The sequence below is a fragment of the Arabidopsis lyrata genome (assembly GCF_000004255.2).
Source record: "Arabidopsis lyrata subsp. lyrata unplaced genomic scaffold ARALYscaffold_4, whole genome shotgun sequence".
NCBI classification, from domain to species: Eukaryota; Viridiplantae; Streptophyta; class Magnoliopsida; order Brassicales; family Brassicaceae; genus Arabidopsis; species Arabidopsis lyrata.
In genome coordinates, this window is record NW_003302552.1 from 4,114,541 (window position 1) to 4,141,822 (window position 27,282).

General features: G+C 31.5%; 2 protein-coding genes and 1 pseudogene across 3 annotated transcripts; all 3 read right to left on the reverse strand.

Annotated features, from left to right (window-relative positions):
• Window positions 1-5,715: 5,715 nt before the first annotated feature.
• On the reverse strand, window positions 5,716-6,461 carry LOC9316738 (putative defensin-like protein 67). The gene is made up of 2 exons (XM_002880625.2): window positions 6,084-6,461; window positions 5,716-5,985 (listed from the first exon to the last, which is right to left on the reverse strand). Exons 1-2 carry the CDS (start codon window positions 6,250-6,252, stop codon window positions 5,807-5,809), a joined length of 348 nt encoding a protein of 115 aa, XP_002880671.2. The 5' UTR covers window positions 6,253-6,461; the 3' UTR covers window positions 5,716-5,806.
• Window positions 6,462-7,000: 539 nt separating this feature from the next.
• On the reverse strand, window positions 7,001-8,113 carry LOC110228851 (annotated as a pseudogene).
• Window positions 8,114-11,097: 2,984 nt separating this feature from the next.
• LOC9316739 (ER membrane protein complex subunit 7 homolog) lies at window positions 11,098-16,319 on the reverse strand. Of its 2 annotated transcripts, XM_021029899.1 has the most exons (8): window positions 16,131-16,319; window positions 12,914-13,029; window positions 12,768-12,814; window positions 12,325-12,424; window positions 12,058-12,121; window positions 11,856-11,972; window positions 11,646-11,754; window positions 11,098-11,398 (listed from the first exon to the last, which is right to left on the reverse strand). In XM_021029899.1, exons 1-8 carry the CDS (start codon window positions 16,146-16,148, stop codon window positions 11,304-11,306), a joined length of 666 nt encoding a protein of 221 aa, XP_020885558.1. In that variant the 5' UTR covers window positions 16,149-16,319; the 3' UTR covers window positions 11,098-11,303. The 2 variants fall into 2 exon arrangements, with proteins under 2 accessions (XP_020885558.1, XP_002880672.1); XM_002880626.2 differs by lacking the exon at window positions 16,131-16,319 and having other exon boundaries at window positions 12,914-13,200.
• Window positions 16,320-27,282: the final 10,963 nt, after the last annotated feature.

A 27,282-nucleotide genomic window follows, 5' to 3' on the forward strand; every position in this document is an offset into this window, starting at 1 on the left:
AAGCTTGGTGAAGGAGGTGAATAATAAGCTTGATGTTCTTGTTCCTTGAAGCATTTTGTAACCAGAGGAGGCAGCCCATATAATGGTTGGGCGGATTCAAGCCGGCGCGCGACATGAAATGTCTCCAAATGTCAGAACCAAAGCTGCAAGCAAAAAAGAGATGATCCCTAGACTCGGGCATAGTATTACATAGAATACAGGTAGCCGGAACCATTAATCCCCAACTCCTCAATCTGTCACGGGTATGTAGCCTATTCCAGGCAGTGACCCAAGAGATGAAGGCATGTTTGGGAACATTACCTGAGAACCACACGGATTTGCTCCACGGGACTGTGGCCATCGGGGGGAAAAGAGCACTCCAAGTCTTTGCCGCTGAGAAGGTGTTTGAGGGAGCATGATGGTCTGTTTTCCAAAGATAAGAGTCATCATGCAAGCTCTCAATCATATTCTCCGGATTTGGCAAAATGGATTTGAGTAAGGTGATGATATTGTTGCGGCTTCTAGAGGAAGAGATCCTCCAAGTACTGCCCCGAACCGCATCCCTAACAACAGCATTAAGAGGCAGTCCCGAGATTTGAGGACCAAGAGGATCAGTGATGTCTATAAGAGGCCCTAGACCAGTCCAATTGTCATGCCAAAATTTGGCGGTAATGCCAGACCCCAGCTCGCAGACAAGGAAAGGTCTAGCCAATGGTCTAAGCTTGCAAAGCTTTCTCCAAATCCAACTTCCAGAGGTTGCTGGGTTTAAGTCCCAGAAGCATCTACTTCCAATCAGGTTTAAGCGGACCCAAGAAACCCAAAGTGAGCCAGCGGCAGAAAAAAGAAGCCAAATCAGTTTTAGGGCAAGCACCTTATTCCAAGACGACAGTCTCCTTAGACCCAAACCACCACAGTCCTTAGAAGAACAAACAACATCCCATGATATTTTTGCCCCTCTAGCTGAATCAGGGGCGCCTTTCCACAGAAACGCACAACACATCTGTTCTAGCTTGAGGAGACACTGGTTTGGTAAAATAAAAATGGAAGTCCAAAAGCTAATGGTGGAGTAAATAACAGATTTCAAGAGCTGAAGCCTCCCAGCATAGGACAAGTGTCTAGCGGTCCAAGAGGAGAATCTGTTATTAATCCTGTCAATGAGAGGTTGGTAGTCTTGTTTTCGCATCTTTTGCGCCATCAATGGGACTCCAAGGTAACGAACCGGGAGAGCGCCATGAGTCAAATTAAAACGGGCAGCCATGCTTCTGTTCCTTTCAAAGTCTCCTCCATCAAGCATGAGGGCTGTCTTTTGTCTGTTTATTCCCAATCCAGACCCGTGTTTGAAGGTATCAAGAATCTGAAGAATTCCATCAATGGAGGATTCTGAACCATCAAAGAAGATTAACACATCATCAGCGAAGCTTAGATGTGTTACTAAAGGAGCAAAGCACTTAGGATGTGGTTGAAAGAGCCCATTTGCAGCTCCCCTGTCCAAAGATCTAGCCAAGATATCCATTACCAAAACAAAGAGGTGGGACGACATCGGATCGCCTTGTCTGATCCCCTTCTTACCTTTGAAAAAACCAATTAGTTCTCCATTGAAGACAATACTGTAAGAGGGAGTGGATATGCAGACCCGAATCCAATCAATGAAAACATCAGGCAGCTGCATCGCTTTTAAAATGTTAAGGAGGAAAGTCCAGTTAACATTGTCATAAGCCTTTGAGATATCAATTTGTAGGCAGCCTCTGGAAACATTTCCCACAGCCTGAAAATTCTCAACCAATTCAGAAGCAAGTAGAACATTTTCACAGAGCATTCTTCCTTTAATAAAACCAACTTGGTTGCCCTGAACTGCATCCGAGATGAAGAGTTGAAGCCGCTTAGATAATAGGCGAGTGATAATCTTGTAAACTGTATTACAACAGGCGACGGGCCTGAACTTGGACAAATGATCTGCGCCAGGCACCTTGGGTATTAGAGTGATTGCAGTGGCATTGAATTTAGGCAGAAGGTGACCATTCCGGAAGAAATCCCTAACTGCCTGGAGAGTGCTGTCTTTGACCACCGGCCATGCTTCCCAGAAGAACTCAGCTGAGAACCCATCTGGGCCAGGCGCTTTGTTTTTTGGCATGGAGAAGATAGTGCGAATGATCTCTTCATCACTCAGGATGGCAACAAGCTTAGCTGCAAGATCAGCATCGCAACGAAAGGGCTGGAGAGATTGAATTCTTTCAACAGAGTAAGGCTGGGGAATGTCACTATCAGAACCCAAAAGATGGGTATAGTAAGCAATGACCATGTCTTTGATTTGAGAGACATTTTCCACTCTTTCGTTGCTCGGCCCTCTAAGGTAGGAGATTAGATTTCTGGCTTGATGAGCAAGGACAACCCTGTGGAAAAATCTTGTATTTGCATCTCCTTCTTTTAGCCATTTGATCCTTGATTTTTGTCTGTAGAAGGATTCCAAGGCAGCAGCAAAGAAGTTCCATTTTTTCCGTGCAACATGGTCTTCTCTGAATAATGAATCTGATGGAGAGGAGAGAAGATCGGTCTCAATGATCTCCAGAGACTCCAGAGCCTCCTTGGTTCTCTGCTGGATATTACCAAACCCGATCCTATTCAATCTCTTACAACACTTCTTAGCTGCTTTTAACCTCTCTCCCAGAGAGAACATAGAAGATCCCACAAGGATCTGATCTGCCCAAGCAGTAGATATAGAGGAGAGAAACGTCGGGTGGGAAGAGAGGAAGGAGAAGTACCTGAAACATTTTTTCGATCTTTCCGGCAAAATATCAATATTTAAGATGCAAGGAGCATGGTTTGAATCGCCCGGTGGGTCGAAGACAGCCATAGAATTGGGGAAAGAAGCAAGCCACTCTCCATTGGCCAAAGCCCTGTCAAGTTTCCTTATAATGGGATTGTCATCCTGATGATTAGACCAAGTAAAAAAGACTCTCCTGCTAGGAATGTCTTCTAACTCATTATCTCTTAGGCAATTCTGCAGATCTTCCATTCCACTCAATGGTAAGGATGATTGGATGACAGAGAAGTGCTCAGCGGAGTTAGCAATCTGATTAAAATCACCCAATAACGCCCAAGGAGTAGTATTAAGTGGGGTCGATGAAGCCAAAGATGAAATATCCTCCCATAAAAGTCTTCTCTCTAGTGTAGTATTTTTTCCATAGACAAAAGCGATCGCAAAGGATCTGCTAACCGAAGGCAGCTTTATACTGCAGAGAATCATTTGATCTGATTTCTTGAAGACCACAACTGAGACTGAGGGATGCCAAACAAGCCAAATCCTTCCCAGTTCAGAAGAACAATAATTATTATCCGAACGCCAACCTGGTAGAACAGAAGCTAAAACAGCAGATGCATTAGCTTCAGACACATGAGTTTCCAAAAAAGAACCTACCAGGAGATTGTTAGAAGCAACCCAGCTTCTGACCATACTTTGACGATTATGGCTATTCAAGCCTCTAATATTCCAGCAAAAAACCCTCATTGTACACAAAAGGGGAGGGGTGAAAGCACAGCTTTCAGAGGTTAGAAGTTCCGCTCGAGGACGCACCTCTCACGGGAACATAAACTCCAGGCACTTTGGAACTCATATGATTGTGCCATTTCTTCAACAGTTTTTTCCTTGTCTTCTTCGACATCACTCCCCAACCAGGTGGTATAGAAAAGTTGGGATCAATCTCCTTACTCTTCGCCTTAACAACAACAATTTTTTCATCCTGCTTATGCTTGGAGACATCAACACTTTTGTCATCCTGCTTTTGCTTGGAGACATCAACATTTGCAGGGGCATGACAATTTTTTAATGTTTTGTTAATATTGTTTGTTTTATTGATCGAGTTTTTTGTAACAAAAAAATTAAATATTAATGTTTTGTTAATATTGTTTGTTTTGTTTAGTGTTTAAGATTGTATAAATGTATTCTGATTGTTAATTTTATGATTTCACTAGTGGTATACCGTCTGCATTTAATGTCGATCTAAACTCGTTCAACTATATATATAACCCCGTCCCGTGAAATTAAAAATGACGTTTGCTTTTAAATGGTTTCCATAATATATATATATATATATATATATATATAATTTATATAGAGTTCAAATATTATTAATATTATAAAATTTAAATATTATAACCATTGAATCAATAATAAAAAATATTAGTAAATGAAAATTAATCAAAACTCACACTATATAAATTTGACTTTATTGACAAAAAAAAGTCGCCCATTTAACATTAATAAATATATGGTTTCTAAGATATATTTAAAATGGTGTTCCATATTTTTCGGTTGATGTTGTTTAATATTCATTACGTTTTAGAAGATCGTGTAAAATCTTTACGATATATTTAAATGAAATCTTTCTAAAATTAAAAAAGTATCCAAATAAATTCAACTCAATGATTAAATATACCTCTTAAAATATTTTCAATATTTTAACATCCAAGAATTTTCAAGTTTGTTACAAAATGGATGCTAAATATTTTAATTTTCAAATAAAATCTCACATTAAAAAATAAAAATAAAAATTTAAAGGAAAAGTGAGTCCTTTTGATAAGTCCACCCAAAGAATAATTGTAAGAAGAGGACCATGTTGGCCCAACTAATTGCCGTAGTTAGAGACGGAGACGTCGAGGCAAAAGAGAAAGAAATGTGGAAGAAGATGAGGGTCGTGACCATGATGCAATCAAGAGAACCATTCTCTTTTACGATTTTTGTTTTGATTGTAAAAATATCACCCATCGGTATAAGAGTGACTGAATCTGAACTTTGCGATGAGAATCAAAGGTGATCTAATGAAGAGATCCTCGATTCCAGTTCAATAATTCTGAATTTGTTGTCACGGCCAAGAGGTAGGGAAATGTGTTTATCAGGTCTTATGATCTCTTCTTCAAATTCATATGCGAACCTTCTTGGTTTAACTGTAAAAGATTCTTTGTGATATTAAATATAAAAAAAACGAATTTAACGGAATGTTATTTTTGAGCTGATCCGAAAAAGTTTTATAAGAGTAAAATCTTTCACTATATTAAATAAAACAAATCTAAACAATTAATGCTAATGGCATGGAGTCGTAAATACTTTCCAACCCCAAAATTTATTTGTTAAAGATACTCCAAAAATGTATATATAAATATATATGCTTCTTTTTTGTTTTTGATATTTTGAATTTAATTATACTATTTCAAAATTGTTTATTTCAATTTCTATATCCATATTTGATTATATAAGATTCATATATCATCGTGCTTATAATTTTTTGAATTTATCGGTTTTTATTGATTGATCATAAAGTTATTGCAATCGAGTTTATAGGAATTAAACCCGCAACGATAGGTTGGAAGGCTAAAGAATTTAGTCGATTTATCATTTTTATATTTTTAACGTGTCTAATTAAACACCACTTTGGTTTTATTCACCAACTTTATGATGAATATTTTTAATTTTTGTTATTCATATAAGTATACCATGAATTATTGTTATGTGATATATCTTTCATTCGAAATAATTTTGAATTAATAATTTAAGTGGTTAAATAAACAATGCAACAGTGAAAATGTAAATATTGTTTTTACTTTTGAAAGAAAATTTCTACTATTTTTTTGTTAAATTTGATTTTAATTTGTAGAAAAATATGTGAGCTAATTAAAATTATTCATTATAAGAATATTAAGTTATTAACAATAATTAAATCGCATGTATGTATGGTCTTCCCATTGAAAAAATAAAACTCTTTATTATATTATTGTTAAAGGAAAAAAACATAAACATACATGACCAAAGAGCATGAAGAATTATATATTTCATTTACCCACAACAACAACGATATGTAGAAGTTCTTGGAGGAAGTCCTTTGAATAGAATGCAAACACCATGTTTATAAGATAAACCTGCACAATATTTATAGCAGTCTTGTTTCAAGAATGTTCCAGTACAATCTGGTCCACAAGTCGGAGGTAAAGCTTGTACGCTAATTCCCATTTCAACTATTAATCATGAAAAAAAAAATATAAGAATCTTTTTCTGAAGAAGGATACAAAATTGGTTAGCACATAGTCGAATACATATTTATAATAACATATACCAGAGAGAATGTCACATGAAATGGCCAGAATAGCAACAACAATGCATGTAACCATCAATTTGGAGGAACCCATTTTAACAAACCAATATTGTATATTTCTAAGATTTGATTTGATGTAAACTAATTGATTATGAAATGATCTATTTATATATAAAAATTTGATAGCCATAAATTCTTTGTGTACAATTCCTAATTATATTCAAGTTTTTACCCTCTTTAGTTTTCTTAATAAGTTAGTAAATAGATATTTAACCAATCTTAAATCTTTGACCCAACAAAAATATAGAAAAAATTATCCTCTATACCACATTTTGAAAGATTCTTTCTAAAACTACCACTTTCTCTATTGGCTTTTCTAATCTACCACATTGTAACATAAAAAAAACGATTATATCTTTATTTTTTCTCTTCCATTTTTCCTTTTTCTTTTGTCTCATACAACATTTCTCTTACTTTACATTATATATATATATATATATATATATATATATATCTATTATATACATACTAGATAAGGACCCGCACGATGTGCGGGTTTTAATTTTTTTTATATAAAATTAAATTTAACAAAACAATATATATTCAAAAAAATTTATAAGTAGAAACTATCTTTAGAGAGTAAATAGATATTTTTAGTCATCAAATAAGTTAATTATATATTTGTTTTTTTTTTTATATACTGATTTACATTTCTATATTTTAAATTTATTGCAACACTTATTACAATAATTTAAATTATCAATCACCAAAACTTTTTGTCAAATATTCATCATTAGATTTATTTCCAAATTTCAAAAATGTAGTCTCGCAATCTCCTTAAAATATAATTCTACAACTTCTTCAAAAAATATTTTACACGCAAACTATTGGTTAAATAATCATCTTATTACATCTATTTACAAACGGGAAAAATGTCATTTTTTTTTTGTGCAAAATGATCTCTTCATTAACTTAGAACCTCAAAAGAGGGATGTTCATACAACTTAAAAGTGAAACAATACATGAAAGATAAAGATAGAGACTCAATGAGTTTTCCAAGGAGATGCGCAACTTCAAAAAGCTTGCAATGGTTGGAAGGTCTTTTGATGTCTTGAAGGATTCAAGCTTGAAGACGAGCTTCGAGAAATCCCCGACCAACAAGTGGTCATAAATAGCTCGCGCGAATAACGCATAAGAGCTTTTGTTAAATTGCTCCACGGAGGAGGCTAAGGTTCGAGACGGTTTCAAAATGCCGGTAAAGGTTTGCGGGAATATTTTCTCCATGGTGGAGTAGGTTTGCAAGATTCGCCAAAAGTAATCACAAGACCAAAACACAGATAATATTGTGAGACTAGAATGTAGTCCTTGTCCATTCAAGCCTAAGCAATAAGAATCTGATTTAAGAGAACTTGAGAAATTGTTAGATTGAACATACGGAGGCGGTTTCTCCAAAATGGTTCGAGAGTGTTGAGATGCATCGCCCAATAAACTTGAGGCTAGATAATTAAGCTTGAACTTGGACAATTTACCATTCGATCTATGATCTCCTAACAGTGGAGAAGCGTGACCAGACTCACGCCATCTATGGATCAAGTGTGGAACTAATCCAAAAAGCTTCCAAGATGAAATTGCATCGGATAGCAACAAAACATCTAATTCCAACAGGTTTCGTAATTGACAGTGGCAAATCCAGCCTAAAGATGTCACTACTACCCTAACATGGAGTAGTAAATCTTTAGAACTGAACCTGATGAGATGATGAAGTGCACAGACCTGAGAATTGAATGAGGAGCCTTAAGACAGCTTTGGGAATCGTCGTGCGCCGTCGACGAACTCACCGGACAAAGCGCAACTGACGGTCCAAGAGATTCTCTTGCCATCAACGAAATCCGATGAGTAGAAACTGTTTGAGACTGTGGTGATGGTCCAGATCTAGAGCTAAAAGGCTCTGATTTTTGCAAAGAGGCGCAGATGGGTTGAAAAGAAACTTCTACAGGAAAAATGTCATTTAAATCATAGCTTTGCCATTTGTGGAGGTTTAAAGCATGAACTTTGAGTCTGGTGCTTTTAATCCTCAATTTCTAGTTGACTTTCAATTTAATCTCTAACTTTCGTTGACGAAGCCGATTAAGGCACGTCTTTAACTGGACAAACGGAGGATTAAGACGTTGTTATCTGTCCGTCTAATATATCCGTTAATAAGAGAAACGACGTCGTTTAATCAAATGAAAACTCCCAAATTCGATTAAGCTCGAACCCTAAAATACCAAATCGAAATTAGAAATACAAAATCGAAGTTTCTCTCTCGTTTTCTTCTCTAATCTCGATTTCTTCTCAAATCTCGATTTCTTCTTTATTCCTCAAGATCTGTTATCTCGATTCCGATGAGTTCTAGCTCCGAGACATCGATAGTACTCGCTGCCCGTGGAGTGCCTTCAAAGTGTGTGTGTGGGTTAGGTGTAAGGATCTTTAGATCGAAAACTCAACACAGCTATCTTGAAGTCTTGATTAGAGAAGAAAACGAGAGAGAATCTTCGATTTTGTATTTCTAATTTCGATTTGGTATTCTAGGGTTCGAGCTTAATCGAATTTGGGGGTTTTCATTTGATTAAACGACATCGTTTAGCTTATTAACGGATATATTAGACGGACAGATAACAGCGTCTTAATCCTCCGTTTGTCCAGTTAAAGACGTGCCTCAATCGGCATCGTCAACGAAAGTTAGAGATTAAATTGAAAGTCAACTAGAAATTGAGGATTAAAAGCACCAGACTCAAAGTTCATGCTTTAAACCTCCACAAATGGCAAAGTGACGATTTAAATGACATTTTTCCCATTTACAAACGTATCAGATCTATGTTATTACTAAAAATGTATATTTACACCCAATCATATTTTTCTCTGAAAGTATGATCTTTACCACCACCACCTACAAAATGTCTTTATGAAGACATTAAGCTAACTATAAGTCTTATTACTTTCACTTTTTAAAAAATTGTGAACTTGAAAAACAATTTCTATTACATAATTCCAATTTGAAAGGAAATTAATATAAATAATATAAATATTAAATTATATCATCACATATTTTTATAATTTTTATTTTTACACGTGTCAAAATCTGATCGATAGACTTGACAACGATCCCATGAGTTACTAATTTTAGAAACCAAACTTTGTATAAGAAGACGATAGATTTTAATTCTACACACACTTCATCTTAATAGATAAATGCTAAAAAGTTTATATCCAAATAATATGTATATCATATCAAATCTATATCTTAATAAATATTAAAATAATTAACAAATATCAAACATAATTTTTTTTTTAAAAAAGTAAACATCCACAAATCTTTTTGTACTTAAAAATAATGTTACATATATATATGTATTAATCTTATAAGTTAAATTTACCTCATGTCAAACTAATATTAATTGACTTAAAATTAATAAATAAAAAAATATAAAAAAATATGCTGACATTCTCGTCAAGTAATCAAAAATTACTTCCTATATGCCATTTTCCAATTTTTGTGTTTTCACTTATTTCAATTTTTTAGAATAAAAAATAAGTATAACTATAATAATATTATCATCAAGTAATCAAAAATTAATTCTTATAAACTCATTACTTTTTCAAATTTTATTGACTAATACATGCCAAATTTTGTTGACTAATAGCACATGTAAAAATTCTTATTTTACTTTTTGCATGGTTAAGAAAAATAAACGATTTTTACCTGAAAAAAGCTTTGACAATATATCGAAGTTGAAGCAATGGTGGTGCTTCTGAAGAAATGTTTTTGTTTATATAGAGGTGAGTATTTAAAATCTTCTTTTAAAAGATTAATTGATTGTATAATTTCCTTAATTATTTTATTTTATTAATTAATTATATAATTTCTTAAATCTTTTTGATTGTAGAGTCTTCTTAATTATCGTATTTTATTAGTTAATTATATAATTTCTTAAATCTTTTTTTAGTTTTTAAGGAAAAAGTAATACTTTTCTTTTAGAATTAGTAGCTTTAAATTAGAAATGGTAAATAATTTTATAATTTCTATTTTTATTTAATAAGATACATATAGTTTCCTTATAATTATCTTCTTTACTTTTTTAAAATTAAATAAAAAGAAATTTTTGTTTTACACGTGTCAAAATCTAAGATCGATAGATTTTTCACGTGTCACGATCCTATGAGTTATTAACTTTGAAAACCATACTTTATATAATAAGATAATCAAGATTTTTTTTTCTCTTGTTCTATTTTTCTCCATTTATACAATACATTTTTATGATTTTGGTGCACGTTTATATAATTTAATGTCCACGACATATGTTTTGGTCCATGATTTTGTTTTTGGTGCACACAATTTATCCTTGATAAGACCATATATACATATGTTTTATATGTTTTATATGTCCTGGACAACCAGATGATCGATGAGATTAACATAAAACATAATAGCATGGACCAAAACATGTCGTGGACATTAAAATATAAAATCGTGGATCAAAATCATAATAGTTTTTTGGTCTACAACAATTATTGTCCACTACATATATAAATATATATATATATATATATATATATATATATATATATATATACCACAATTAAAAGTTAATTAATAAATAAAAGAAAAAAGTGATAAGAAACTTATGTGGTCTTATCAAAAGTAAATTGGTCATAATTATACCACATTACTACAATAATGTGGTAGTTTGAAAAATAATTATGAAATATGTTACTTTTGAAAAGCTTTTCTTAGAAAGTGGTATTGTTGACCAAAATCCCAAAAATATATTTAAAAGGTCACACTTCATTGACTAGGCTATAAATGCAACATTCAACGGATTCGAAGCACAGTAGGCTATTACAATGATGTATAGAACGGCAGCGTTAATCGCTTCATGGCTATGTTTTGTCTTTTTGCTCTGTTTTGAGATTTTGCGTTAACAACAAGGTTTTGGTGTGTTAGGTTTCTTTATAAATATTCAGTTTTGTTGATCAATAAATTTAACATTTCAAAAGCCAAAAAACACATGATGATACTTATATCGTGTATAAATCATAAGATGACCTTTTTCTGGTTTTAGACACAAGTTGACTTTACATATCAGATAAAAGAAGAGCTTTAATAAATCATCAGTTGCAGATGAACAACCAAACTCACTCAGATCACTGAGAAATCTCTCTCTGTTCCTTTTGTGATACATTGAGTTAACTGAGGAATTCTTAGCGGCTAGCCCCAGCGCCTGGTAACAAGCTCGTGAGCGAAGGCACGCCTTGTCTCCTCATTTCCTCTTGTGCTTGCTTCATCTCCTCTGGATCTGTTTATGAAAACATTTTAGGTTAATGATGACTAACTCTTCTTAACTTGCAATTCACCAACCAGTTCAAGAGCTATAAAAGCTCCTAGATCGGTGAAAAGTGATAAAGAACATCAGATGTCGATCATATCCATAGTCGTATTGTTTACAAGCAAAATCGGAAGAATAATGTGTTGGCACATCGTGGAACTGCTACATATGTGGTTGCAGAATATTCGTATACAAGTTGAGTGTACTAGAAACGTACCTATGTTTTCCATTAGTTTGGGCATTAGGAACACAACAACAACCATGAATCCCACCATGAGACCCATCGGACTTTTCACGATCGACAAAATGTTGAAAGGCTCTCGGATCTGTAGTATTTTACATGACCAAATCAGATAAGAATAAGAAATAAACAGAATCAAGAAGTACAGGCAAAACCAATAATGAAAAGAGTCATGTGAAGTCTCACCTCATAGTATTGCTCTTCCCTCAGTGGCTCCAAAACCAGCTCAGTAAGACTCCTCCTGGTTTCTGTTAGTGTTGCTTGAACCTTGCCACGATGCCGAGCACTAACATCTATTCGTACCTAAATTTGGTTATCCGCATGAGAAACACGTTCTTACAAAAATGAAGTCTTGGAAACCATTAATAGCAACACAATAAAAACTTACCGGAGAAAAGAAGTAGCCCATTGCAGATACTTCAATCAAATGAGTTCCAGCAGGCACTTCATGACTTTACAAACCAGTTAGTCAAGGACCGCAAAAATTAAGAATCATATCCATTACTCTTCTTTTCGTGTTAAATTACTAGCAATATTAACAAACAAAACAAGCCAATACTGAACAAGATTTTCTTTTGGCACATATCAAAGGCAAGTAAGAATCCGATCATCAGATACTAAAGAAACTTTTATAACTGAAGGATCAAAAGGATACAAAGTAAAGTATCCATCAGGCCTGAGAAACGTAATCTTCTGTCCACCATTGAGTATAACTTTGACATTAGAGAACTTTGCTATGTGACCAATCACATTGCCTACGAAATAACTTAGCGATCAGCTCAACGGAGTTTAACATATCATACATTCAGAACTAACATAAAGCAGTAAAAAATCATCATTCGAAACATCAAAACCAATATTACTCAGATTTCTTAAGCAAAACAGTACTTCAGTCACTCACTACCTATTAAATAGATGCCATGACATACATACTACATACCGCTTCATACATTCGGATAAACACTCCTAAGTCCTATCTAACAACCTATGCGGATACAATTCAAGCATCAGAATATACACCTATTAAAGATCATAGGATAAACGACTAGAAAACACATTGCATTTCATAGCACCATAAGGTCAAAAACGAAGACCTACTTGGTGGAATCTTGACTCTACCAGTAATGGTGTAACTATCCTCAGACCTGCACAATAAACACACACAAAGACAACATAAACTAGAAGACAACATAAACACGAGCTAATTGAGATGATAAAATCAAAGACAGAGGACGATTTGTTACCCAGAAGAGCATGGGAGGGTGGAAGTAAAGAAGATGAAGCAGATCTGCAAGAAGATGAAAGCGAGAATAGGAGTGGATCTGATGATCGGCGTCGTCGTCGTCATCGTCGTCGTAAGCTCCAAAGACGATGAAGTCTAATGTTAGTCGTCGAAGTCCGGCGACGAGGTTAAGGAAAGCAAAATCTAAACCTTCTGAATAACTGAGAAGGTCCTGCTTTTATTTTTATTTTTACTTTTTTGTTTTACCCTGGTAAAACGGAGTTTTAAGTTTAACTCAACCCTATTTGGACGATGTTAAACCGGAATCTAGATAGTTTGCTAAAGCGCGATCCAATTTGCAATTTTGCCGCAACTTTTTTTTGGTGTATAATAATATCCTACCCGCGGTACACTACAGAGTAATGGTTTTTAATTAAAAAAAAAATAAGTTAGAACTTAAAATTTGTATTATTTATACTTCATCTTTATTTTGTATAAATTTGTTTCGTTTTTTGAATAATATAGAGATATTTGGAAAGTTCGTGTATTTTTGTTTGTTGATGTATATACAAATTATTTGTTTTTGTTTGGAATTTGATCAATTAGACGTTGTTATGTGAAAGTTATAAGGTTAGAATATATTTGTTTGTTTTATGTGTGTATATATATATATTATTGTTTGTCATACTTGCATTGTTATCATGTGAGATATTTTTAATTAGTATTTTTAATATTTTTATAATGAGCAAATAAGACATATTATAATTTTAACAACCTGCGAAATTTTAATTTTACCAACCCGCATAACTTTTATTTATAAAATATTAATTTACTATATGTTTTCTTAATATTAAGTAGCAGTCAATTTTCAAATTTTCTCTAACTTTTAGGAAATTAAACCATAAAATCAATGAATTAATATGTTTTAACCAAAATTAAAAATACCATATAAGAAAATAGTATAGAAAAATATGGAATGTCTAGTAGCATATTACATGAATTTAAAATATGAGTTGCAAAATCTAATAAAAATGGGTGCATATATTTTCTAAATATTATTTTCTATTTATTGTTTTCAGAAGATAGTTTGAAATATGGGAAATTGTTAAAAATACCCCTTTTGGTGTGCCCCTTTTTAAAAATGCCTCTTTTAGATGTCCATTTTCAAAAATGCCCCCTTTTAAATCTGAAATTTTTATAAAGTTTTATTAGGTTTATAATATACTTATGGATTGTAACTACTACTTGAAGACTCGATCCAAGTATTTATAAGGTTTTATAAGGTGTTTTTAAAGGTTTTACAAGTTATTTTAAAGGATTTTTGAGGGTTTTCAAATGTTTTACAAGATATTTTAAAGGTTTTTAAAGATATTTAAAATGCATTTATAAGGTATTTATAAAGTATTTATAAGATTTTAGATACATAGAATTGTAGTTTGTGTATGTTTTAATAATATTACATACATATTTGGGTAAATCTTATATTTTTAAGAGCATTTTTTATAAAGTTTTTAAAAAGAGGTATTTTTGAAAAGTGGCATTGAAAAGTGGCAAAAGCCCCTTGAAATATTTATAGATTTAAATATTTATTCAATTTCAACTAAATCTATTTTCCATATCATGAAAGAATGGAATATTTGAATTTTGTTGAATATTCGGCTAGCATTTAATCTTTACTGTCATTTCCTTTTTTTTAGAGAAATCATACCAAAACATTGTTGACGATATAACCCGTGTACTAGATCATAACCCGTACTATAGTACGGGTTAATTTTGTTTAGTACAATATTTTATATATTATATATTTTACAATAAATTTTTGATATATTATAGTAGTAAGTGAAAAAGATATTTCTTTTTTAAGTACATATATATAATTTTTATAATAAATATATTTTCCTTTTTATATAAAACTCAATTATGGATAATTTTTCTTAAGATATGAAAACGGAAAGTAATATTATTTTAAGAAAATTAATATTATTTGAAAATGAGTTAATTTATATTAACAACCACAAAATGAGATTGCATATAATTCAGTTAGATCAAAAATCAAAATATCATAAATGAGTCGCATCTAAAACGTAGATTATTTTGAGTTAATTAAGGAAATTAACTATGATTTTGAATTAATTTAGGAAGTTCATTTTTCAATTTGTAATTTTTTGGTTGTTGAAATAGAGTTTTTTTGAGCTAATTACGGAATTTAGCAATTATTCGCATAATCGAATATATTATGAACATATTTTTAGTATATAATAATATCAAATTGAACCCGAGCGTGAAGTATATTTTCATTTTATAATCTCATGAAAAAATTGCGTTCACAATCCATCATTCGTTATTTTAAAAATTGTTTGCAGAATCAAATTTCAAATATTTAGAAGTGTCAAACTTTATTTAACCATCTCATCATATAATCTTTATATTAGTGTTGATCGGTATAAATTTAACCCGTACTGGTGTGATCGGTATAAATTTGGTAATATTCTGGATATAACACGGGATAATTTATATATATATATATATATATATAATGATATTAGATTTTTACGAATTTTTAATTTAGTATTAAAGTTATATAATTTTTATATTAGTGTTGTAAATAAAAAAATGGTGATTTTGATGAAATAATAAAATAAAAATTTAACCCGTGTGATATCTTTGGTTAATGATATTCTAAATTTATATTAATATCAATCTAAACTGTCATCCATATGGACATTATTGTTAACCATATTTGAATCAATAATATCAACTTAATACATATGCATTTTCAAAATCAAAGATATTTTTGCTAGAGAAAGAACAAAAATTTGGTATAAAAAAAAAACACTGCAAATAGGAAAAAAAATTGAACGTTTAAAAAAATGAAAAAGAAGCGTGCACGTTTGTTATAAGGAGAAGATCATACTCTCTACAGAAAGTGAATAAAAACAACAAAATCATTTTTGATGTTTTTCAAGTATTACGGTTTTGATAATACTTTTTAATAGATAAAAACAATAGTTCTAAAAATACCAAATCTATAAGACTACAATCATATAACTTGGAACTACAAATTTATAAACTAACTCAACCCCCTGTATTTTGGATTTGGCCTCATAACGGTTCACAAAAATAAGTCTTTTTTTGCCCAAAAAATAAAAAAATAAGACTATTTTCAAGAGAAATGGCCATGCCTTTAAACCTATAATCTGAATTCAAAAAATTATATTGAGAACTTTTTCAAATCTTACCAATGGTAAACTCTGCATTTCCTAATCCTGGAGTGCTTTGAACCCTACACAAACACATAGTAGTGATGAGTTTAAGATTTAACAAAGAACAAATAATTGCAAACCAAAGGAAGAGAGTTTAACTTAACAACACAGAGAACACATTGAAAAAATCAAAAGAATAAATAAATAGGAATAAATAAACAAAGAGAACTACGACTAAGCAAAAAAATATTGGTAACCAAGAAAGATGGTATTGTTTCGGGTATACCATGGATTATTTATAGTGCTTGAAGTCGGCTACTTTTTAAGTTAGTTAGGTTAAATAAGAAAGAATCTATTTCTACTAAGTACTAAATCAACAGTCACTTTAACAAAAACTGCCACATTCTCCTTCTGACATGTGGCAAAACTTTCAAATTTTGTTGTTTTACTTTCGTAATCCATTCCTATTATTTCTGAAAAAAATTAACAAAAAAGAAAAACAAAAAATATCTTACCACTTTCTTAGTAACTGTTCATTTCCCACGATCTCAAAATTATCTCCTCCTTCCAACTCTCCCCCACTTTAATTGACGAAATCACTGTAACTTCTTCTTCTTCTCTTCTTTTTCATAACCTTAGATCCTCCATTCTTTCTTCTAAATCTTCATAACCTCAAAAACTTGGTTTGCAAGCGTGTCTGGACAATTAGGAGATGGAGCAAAGACTTTCTACAACCAGTAACGTATAGATGACTTTATATTAATAATTATGTAGTATGCTCACAAAGTTTACCCGTCTTCCATCAATAATTTGTTTGTTTCATATTTTTGAAATTTAACTATATAGATAATAGATTCAATGAACTTCTATTTAAAAAAAAAACTAAAGCAACATATATTTGATTCCCAAAATATTTTGATATATGGTCTAAATTGGCATTGATTGTCCCTGCATAGCAGGGGCCATAATACTAGTTTAGAATATATATTGGTTGTCAAGTTTAAATGATATATCTTTCAATTTGACAAATAGTTAGTCCGAAATTTATTGAAGATACGGAGGATTTTATGAATGTGATTGATTTTGTATGATTGAATATATTGTTCGGTTTGTTATAGTTGTTAAGAAGATATTTTTAAGATATGGATCTTTGATATTTGTTTCTTATTAGAGAAATTATATGATTCTAATCGATCACAATCTTTATAATTGGAAACAAACAAATATATTCTACAAAATATATAATTTAGTTCCAAAAATAAATGAAATTAAGATATATACGATAATTAATATCGGATGTAAATCGAAATTTGCTTTTAATTTGTTCATAAGATCTCAGAATTAAAGTATTATAATTTTTTCAATAACTTTCCAAAAATATATGAAAATAAGATATTTTCGAAAATTAATATAGGATTGTTTAAGGAATATGCTTTAAGTTTGTTACTATAATTGATTATTTGTTATTGATTTTCTCATTAAATTTTTTTTCATTAATGATTTAAGTCATTTTTGATAAATCTTATCAAAGATCCGATTGAATTATTTTTGGTTCAATTTAATATCAATTAAAATTGAATATTTGATTTCCATGTCTTTGAATATCAAATCTCGTTATTTTAGGCAATTTTGTGAGTTAATTTATTGTTTTGTAGATTTGTTTAAGACAATAATTTTGTCAGATTTTATTTGTAGGGACTAAATGTACAAAATCGAAATTGTAAAGGATTTTTGAGGCCAAATCTTCTCCAAAAATGTATATATAGATTAAGTTTTATATTGTTTTTTTGGCTTAATATATTTAATGAACAGTTTTTTTGTATCGAAAAGGCGATAGCTAATCTTTTTGTACTCTCGTAGGTAGTCACTATTAGAATGTCCCTAATCACCTTAATTACAGAGTTAGCGATGAATGATAATCCAATTTAACTACAGCAAAACTCAAGTGCGTGAAAACTGCGATGAGATCATTAAAAAATTAAAAGATGTTGAATCACATTGTTGAACTGTGTTTATGGTGCGATAAAGTTTATTTAATTTGTGATTTATGATTTTACCCTTTTCTAACCAAAGAAATTACAAAGATTCAGTTTTTTACTTTGTAACAAAAAAATTTCTCTCAAACATAGTCGGATCTTCAACACCATCATCGCCTACGATTTATTAGTTTTTGATTGAAATAGGTAAAACTTAAAATATATTGCATACCATGTATTCGATTAAATGTCTAAATGAATTATTTTTCTAGATGAGTTTTTCAACATGATCATTTGGTATTTCTCTATAATTATGTCCATAAGCCTCTTCTAGAGAAGTTTGTATCTTGGACTTGAATCAGGACTTAATCCTTCAAATCTGTAGCAGTTCTCACCAGAAGTGAATCACAAGAGTCAAGCCTTTTACTCTACTACCCCTTTGAAGATAGCGTAAAGAGAAGCTTTGAACTTTTAATAAGGATATGAAGCCATATGAATCTGCACGGATGGAGAAAATGAGTCTGCTCCAAGCTATTTCTTTTGTAAAAGGCAAAAAAAGAATATAGAGCATCTGCTGAGGACGCACCTCTGGAGGAAAAACGGTAAGCCCACAAGATCAAAACAACCTATATCATCTCGAAAGCAGTCTAAGAAAAATCATTGGGATCGAGTATTTGCTTACCTGGTTTTTAGATGACAAGAGTATGGAGATCATGGTCCTACGTAGTTCAACGCCCTAGCTAGAGATGGTGAGGTAATAGTACTTTTATCTTAGTAGACAATCTTTTAAAATATAAAATCTCATTTTAATGCAAAAGACAAATTTGTTCAGACTTATTTTAGTTATCATATATTATAATTTTGTTTTTAGATGGATGTTGGTTTACATATACAATTTATATATAAATTTAATTTAAGAAATGATTATATATTATTATTAATCATACACTATAAATTGAATTAATAAAAAAAACTGAAAATACAAAAAATAATATAGCTAGAGGCTAATTTGGAATTTTTGTTTTCTAATCGCACTCAAATCGCACTCAAATCGTATCCAAATCGTTTTACCATTCAAAAAAATGATGTAATCTCATCGCACCCAAATCGTATCTTCATTCACAATTTTAGCTGATCGCATCATTTCCAAATCACATTGCTCCCGCACTCAAATCGCAATCACACATGAAATGGACTGCCATTCAGTATCTATAGGGGCCAACAGTACGATCAGCCCAAGTCCACTAAGATAAACGATCCATAATTTCTTTTTTGAGCAAAAACAATCTAAAATTAATAATTTATGTCAAAAAAGCCACAAAAAAAAAAAAAAACAAATTATGAGCAAAAGGGGTCTAAAGAAAAAAAATATATATGGAAAAAGGGCCCAAAGAAAAAATGTTATAAATAAAAAGGATCTATTTTCAAAATTTGTGGGCATAAAGACTTATTTTTAGAAAATTTCCTACGCCCATAAAATGCTTAAGCCGACAATGAGTGTTGGGTCTCTAATTTTTTTGGTCCATTTTGTAGGAAAAAATCTAATAAAAACACTTTTAAGAGCCTATTTTAAGAGATGTATTTGACATATATAAAAAGATTGAGCTCATTTTATAAATTAAAAAATAAAATAGCAATTTGTTGCATTGTAGGAGAAAAAAATATTTGAAGGCCCCATAAATTAGCTCAAAAAATAAAAGAATAATTTGATAGACCTCAAATATTACCGGACCGGCACTTTCAAGTACTGTCAATCAGACCCATTACCTTTCTTCATATCACACAACATAAATTTAACTACTTAGATAGCTCATTTCTTACAATTTTTATGCTTGTGAACTTCCAAAATTACCTCTCTAAGATGAAAATCCACGTTCTTCACAAAGATTTGTGAGTTGCATGTTCCTAAGTATTTGTTAATATGTTCATTTTCTTTCACATAAAAAGTATAGCATATCTAAAAACTATATTTAACGGAATAGAGCTTTCAGCTTTACCAGAAGCATAATGAAGTTTGTAAACTACCAATTTCCTAACAATTTTATATAAACTATTTTTTAATAAGAAGTTTGCCCCTTCACTTATATATGTCATTAAACATGATGATAATCGATATATATTGTTTTGAGACACAATGTTCATTATTTGGTTTGCATAATTCTCATTTATCCCATTATATATTATATGGTGCTGGAGAAAGATTCCACTTTAATGAAATTAGTGGTATGTGGTATATGATTCACAAGCTCAATCGTTATATATTGAACTGGAATTCCTCAGACTTGGATCCAAAAAGGGATATGCATCATAAACTAGTCATAATCAAAAGTATTTATCTAATGACTAATGATCATGCATAATCATCCATTCGTTGAATGACTTTGGAACTCTCATTATCACTGTTTTTATCAGCTCTTCAAATGTGAATATGAATTGAAATTTAACATGACAATTCATGTGACATATCCCTACACACAAAGCTGTGCCAAGTGTTTTTGATGTCATAGGCAAAATAAAAAATATATAATTCAATGTATAAAAATTGATTGTCTAACAACTATATATCACACAAAATGTAGTTCAATATTTAAGTAACAAAACTTAACCCGAATAATTTATAAATAAATTGTTGACAACTATAGCTGGGGCCTGGGGATACCAAAAAAAAAAAGAATATGACTTTTGTAAATATTCTTGACTCAGTTTTTAGAATTTTCACATATAAGTAGTTTCAAACTTTAACAAAAAAAACATAAGTAGTTTCAAACCTCCATAGCTACTTCACAAACATCCAAATAAAAAATATTTACAAGATATTGATATCGCAGAAAATTAAAAAATATCAAGTAATGGATATTCAGAGATCTCCATACACTTTCATTGCAGTTTCTATCATTGTAATGTTCTTGATCACAGGTCGGTCAACTACACAAAATAAGATTAATGCTTATAATTATCACGATATGAACTATGATTATTTATAGTTAAAGTTTCAAAATTTGGAAGAACATAAGGAATGTTCTTTATCTGCTCTCTCTCACAAAAGTTCTTGCTCATGTATATTTTTAATTGAAATTTAGTAAGTTTATATCCTATACTATTATTTGGGAAGTACAATTTACAATTACCCTTAATTAACCTTCTCTTTTGTAAGAATTTACTTAAGAATGCCATTAGAAATAAAATTTTATAGAGTAAATTAATTCAACTCATTAAGGATAAACAAGTCAAATACTATTTTATGCAATTTAATTAATTTAATTTAATTATAAAACGAAAATCTATTATTAATTTCTTTAAAAAGAATGACCAATCAAAATGAACATATAAGATTTGATATCTAACTTACCATATTAATTTGTTATTAATCATTATACTTCACCTCTCATCTTTATATGATTCTATTTCTATAAATAAATAAATCATTATATCATCTATATAATAAAAAAAAATTAAATTTTTTTCCGCATATACCAAGATTTGAATTTTTAAAAACGAATATTAATTAGTCAATGTATGAAAGAACAAATTTAACGGGTCAAAAATTCATATTTGAGTAATATATTCTTTTTTTTAATATCATCAATACTTAATAGATCTAAAATTTATGAAGTATAAATACTCTAATTTGATTTTTTGAAACAAATATTTATAATAGGCGGCGGGTTGAATATAATATATTATATGATGAAATGAGTTATGATCCTTATAACTATTTGAATATTTATATTTAATTTCATATCATTTTTTTAAATTCATAATTTTACATACTACAATAAAAAATTTTAAAGATTTTAATTTGGAACATTTTTAAAAAGTTTAATTTAATATATTAAAGAATATCATAAATATTTAATAGATTAAAAAGATAAAAAAATTATAAATACATTAATTTGATTTTCTAAAAATATATGTTTATAATATTTATAGTAGGCGGCGGGTTAAATGTAATGTATTATATGGTAGAAAGTTATGATCCTTATAACAGACCGCATTTTAAGATTTTATGATGAGATGAGTTAAATAAGGTTTGACACTTCTAAATATTTGAAAATTTGATTATGCAAGAAATTTTGAAAATAATAAATAATAGATTGTGCCGCAATATTTTCATAGAGATTGTAAAATGAAAATATAGACTCCACACACGGATTAAATTTGGTATTATTATATACCAAATATATGTTCATAACATATTTGATTTGGTATTTCTATTATGGGAGACTCAGAAAAATGCCTCTTTTTCAATACCCATTTTCAAAAATGTCCCCTTTGGCTGTCTATTTTTAAAAATACCCCTTTTTATGTACAAAATGACTAAATTACCCTTCTTTTAATAAAAAATATCACAAATATATAAGGAAAACATGAGAATGTGCACACATCAAAATTACAAATTTGATTTTATAAAAACTTGTAAAACCTTTAAAATACCTTGTAAAATTTTCCCGCCAAAAAATTTTCCCGCCCAAAAAATTGCGGAATCACTTTTCCCGCAAAAAAGTTTTTTGGCGGGAAAATTTTTTGGCGGGAAAAATTTACAAGGTATTTTAAAGGTTTTTTACAGGATATTTATAAGGTTTTACAATGTATTTTAAAAGGTTTTACAACGTATTTATAAGGTATTTATAAGATATTATAAGATTTTACAAGCTATTTTATAAGGTTTTACAAGTTATAAGGTTTTACAAGTTTTTTATAAGGTTTTACAAGTTATATATACCTTATAAAACCTTATAAGTACCTTGTAAAACCTTTTAAAATACATTGTAAAACCTTACAAAACACTTGTAAATACTCTGTAAAAACATTTAAAATACCTTGTAAATTTTTCCCGCCGAAAATTTTCCCGCCAAAAAAATTGCGGAATCACTTTTTTTGGCGGGAAAAATTTTTACGGGAAAATTTTACAAGGTATTTTAAAGGTTTTTACAAGTGTTTTGGCGGGAAAATTGCAAGATCACTTTTCCCGCCAAAAAATATTTTGTATTTTGTGGACCTAATTTTGTTTCAAATAAGGGTAAAATGGTTATTAAAAATTAAAAGAGGGCAAACTTAAAAATGGACTCTCAAAGGGGGCATTTTTGAAAAGGGGTATTGAAAAAGGGACATTTTTAACAATTTCTCTATTATATACCAAATATATGTTCATAACATATTTAATCTTATTTTCCGTTTTCATATCTTAAAAAAAAATATCCATGATTGAATATTATAGAAAAAGAAAAATATATTTATTCTAATATTATATATAGGGACTAACAAAAAAATATTATTTTTTCACTTACTATTATAATATATCACAACTTTATTCTAAAACATAAAATTTATTAATTTTGTAATAAATGAAATTCAACCCGTATTGTAGTACGGGTGATGATCTAGTTATGCAATTAAAATGTATTAACCGCAGCACAATGATGCTAATGTATGCTTGGTTTTTGGACAAAATTTATTTATAGGATCAGAAGCAAGATTAGTAAATGATGAACTTTGTCCAGGGGTCTGTTCATCTGGAATTGTACCAGATTGCAACACACTTTGCGTTGGCTACGGATATCCTGGAGGCTATTGTAAAGGATTAACATGTTGTTGCAAACCAAAATTCTCTAAATTCTCAAATATCCCTCTTCCTTAAATTTTGTTTTTGTTAATCTTGATTGCTCTTTTATCTTTATGAATAAACACTAATGAATAAAGTTTTTAATCTTTGATATAAAAATATATATATATATATATATTTATATTCAATTGAAAGTTTATCTCTTATATTTTCATGATAATGCTAACCGAAAAAAGAAAGAAGATATATATATATTTTTTGATAAAGGAAAAAAAAAGAAAGAAGAGAAGATATTTTTTTTTTGGTGAGGAAAGAGGAGAAGATATTGTAAGTAATAAACTTTGCTTCTTTTTTCTAATAAAAATAAGTCAATTTTATAATTAATTTCTAATTGCATGTATAAGACTACGAATCTTCAACAATTTTTTTTTTGTTATGAATCTCGTGTATTCTATTATTAATGAATGAGGTTACAACTTATATATATACACAATAAGGGAGACAAATCCCAATTGGACTAGGAAACCCTAAAGCCCAAAGCCCACTAAGACTAACATAAACCGTCATTGGGCGAATCTTCTAGAAGATAGACATGGGCCTTCTAGAACATGGACATGGGCCACGGTTATGGAGTCCATCCGTAATGTGGTTTACAACACTCCCCCTTGGATGACATAACCGTGTAGATGCCAAATGATCTTTGTAATGCGCTTGGGGATGCTGCCTCATTAAAACCTTACCAGGAAAACCCATTGGGACAAAACCACGGTGAAGGAAAAAGAGTACAGCACGCATTACTCCCCCTGTTTTGGTCATCCCTGCAAGTCCTTAAGTCTCCGCATTCCAATTTGATGTGTGAGCTTCCTTAATGTTGTTGTCGGTAGTGCTTTAGTGAAGAGATCGGCTGAGTTGTTGCTTGAACGAACTTGCCCCACTTGAACTTCACCATCCTTTTGTAGGTCATGCGTGAAGAAGAACTTAGGTAGAATGTGCTTTGTCCGATCTCCCTTGATGTAGCCGTCCTTGAGCTGAGCGATACATGGCTACGTTGTCTTCACATATGATGGTCTTTGATGTTGTAGTAGCTGCGCCTTGAAGAAGGCTGCCTACGTACCCTTGGAAGGGATCAAGCCACACGTAGTTCCTATTTATTGACCATGCCATAATCTGATCTTACCTGCATCAGCAAAACAAACTAAACCAAGGCAAACTAGACCTTTTTGGTTAGATCAGTATAAAATAAACCCAAATAAACAAAGTAGGAAGAATAAACTTTAAAATTTAACCAAACCTTCCTTCAAACCTTTCCAGTGTCTTTGGGTTGATCATGAACTAAATTTAGACAAAGGAGGTTCACGGCAAAACATATGTCTGGTCTAGTGTGGCTAGCCAAGTACATTAACGCTCCTATGACACTGAGGTATGGCACTTCAGGACCGAGAACTTCTTCCTCGTCCTTCTTTGGACCAAATGGATCACTATCCAATCCAAGGCATCTCACCACCATTGGGCCTGGTCAATGGGCGGGTCTGGTCCTTATTAAATATCCTTGAGTACTTTTCAGTATATGCCTTTTGATGCACAAGGATTCCATTATTCATGTACTCAGGTTGTAATCTCAAACAGAACTTAATTATTGCCTAGGTCTTTCTTTTAGATATACTCAACTGTTTGGTCGATTACCCAGAGGTTTAAATTATTCATATACACTGCTATGATTACAAATCCTTTGTTTCCAAATCTCTTTATGAAAATACATGGACTAATGGGATCATTTATAACATTCCATACGCCCATTTGGTCTAAGTCCATGAAAGGATTTGTCCAGCCTTATGCAGTGATATTCTCGAGAATCTTTCTTATCTTTGAGCTCAATACCCTCTGGTAATCTCATATATATTATCCAGTGGACTTATATAAATATGCAGGCATTACATCCATTAGCCGCAAATCAAATCTTTTCCTTTATATATAGCCAGACTTAGCATCCACCACATGGGAATATGTTTCTTTATAATCTATCCCCGGTCTTTGTGAGAATCCTTGTGCTATAAGCCGTGCCTTATATCTCACGATTTCATTATTCTCATTTCTCTTCTTCACAAAGACCCATTTGTGTCCTACTGGTTTTTACATCGAATGGTGTCCTTAAGGTCGGACCAAACTCATTCCTTTTCTTAATGGTTCTTAGCTCCACGTTTTATGGTCTTGTACCATTTAATCAATCAAGTCTTTGAGTGCACTCTAGTATAGACGTGGGCTCCTGATCCTCATTTATATTCATAAATTCAAGTGTTACCTTGTATGTAAATAAATCATCTTATGTCGACATTCCTTATGGGTTCCATTATGTTCCAGACATGATATAATCAATTGAGATTAATTATTATCAGGACCTTTAACACTTTGCAGCTTGGCGTCCCAAGCTACATTGTTTGGTACCTGTACCTTAGAGCCGGCCGGCCTTATCTCCATGTCTGGGATGGTTTCCTTAATAACCTCGGTTCCTATTGCACCTTTCTTTAATTTCCGAGGATTTTTTTTTAATCATTGGAACCTTATTGGTCTACCACGTCTCATACGTTGTCTAGACTCTGTAGCAACTTGACTAAGTCCCTTTTGGACATCAATTCGTACTGGTGCATTACAAGCTGGTATGTACGATTTTGTAACTTTCTTTTGGGTCAGCAAAGGAATCTGACAATTGATTACCTAGCTTTTCAAATGTATAATCTTATGGACCTCTGATTCTCATGCCAGAGTCTGAGGATCTTGCCAATTTACGGATGTTTGATTCCATGATATTTCTTTTATTGCTTTACCCAGCTTGTTCGTCTCTCCACCTAAAGTAGGAAACTCGGATTCATTAAAATGACAATCCGCGTATCTAGCCTTAAATAGATCACCCGTAGTTGGCTCTAGATACTTAATAATGGTGGGAGAATCAAATCCAACATATATTCCCATCCTCCTTTGAGGTCCCATCTTTGTTCTATGTGGTGGAGCAATCGGTACATATACGGCACACCCGAAAGTCTTTAGATGGGATATGTCTGGCTCATGACCCATGAGTAATTGGGATGGTGAATATTTATGTTCAATAGATGGCCTTATGCGTATAAGCTCTGATGCATGTAAAACAGCGTGTCCCCAAGCGGCTACTGGAAGCTTCGACCTCATGAGTAATGGTCGAGCTATCAATTGAATTCGTTTAATGAAGGATTCCGCTAATCCATTATGTGTATGTACATGTGCCACGGGATGTTCCACACTTACCCCCATGGACATACAGTAGTCATTAAACGCTTGGGACGTTAATTTACCGGCATTATCTAGACGTATAGTCTTAAGCAGAAAATCTGGAAAATGGGCTCTCAGTCTTATGATTTGGGCCAACAACCTAGCAAACGCTTGGTTTCTAGAGGATAAAAAACAAACATGCGACCATCTTGTCGATGCATCAATGAGGACCATGTAATATCTAAATGTCCCACATGGTGGGTGTATTGGTCCACATATATCCCCTTGTATCCTTTCCAGAAAGTTTAAGCTTTCTATATTTACCTTAGCCGGTGATGGCCTTATAATGAGTTTCCCTTGTGACATGCTTCACACGTGAGATTCTTAGGGATACTCTTTTCTCTTTTAG

Coding starts and splice junctions, on each gene's coding strand:
- LOC9316738 (XM_002880625.2), bottom strand. CDS start 6,252: ATGGCTATCAAATTTTTATATATAAATAGATCATTTCATAATCAATTA. Junction 5,986..6,083: donor TTCATGTGACATTCTCTCTG/GTATATGTTATT, acceptor CATGATTAATAG/TTGAAATGGGAATTAGCGTA.
- LOC9316739 (XM_021029899.1), bottom strand. Junction 12,122..12,324: donor CCTGATGGATACTTTACTTT/GTATCCTTTTGA, acceptor TGGTTTGTAAAG/TCATGAAGTGCCTGCTGGAA. Junction 11,399..11,645: donor CAAACTAATGGAAAACATAG/GTACGTTTCTAG, acceptor TTTCATAAACAG/ATCCAGAGGAGATGAAGCAA.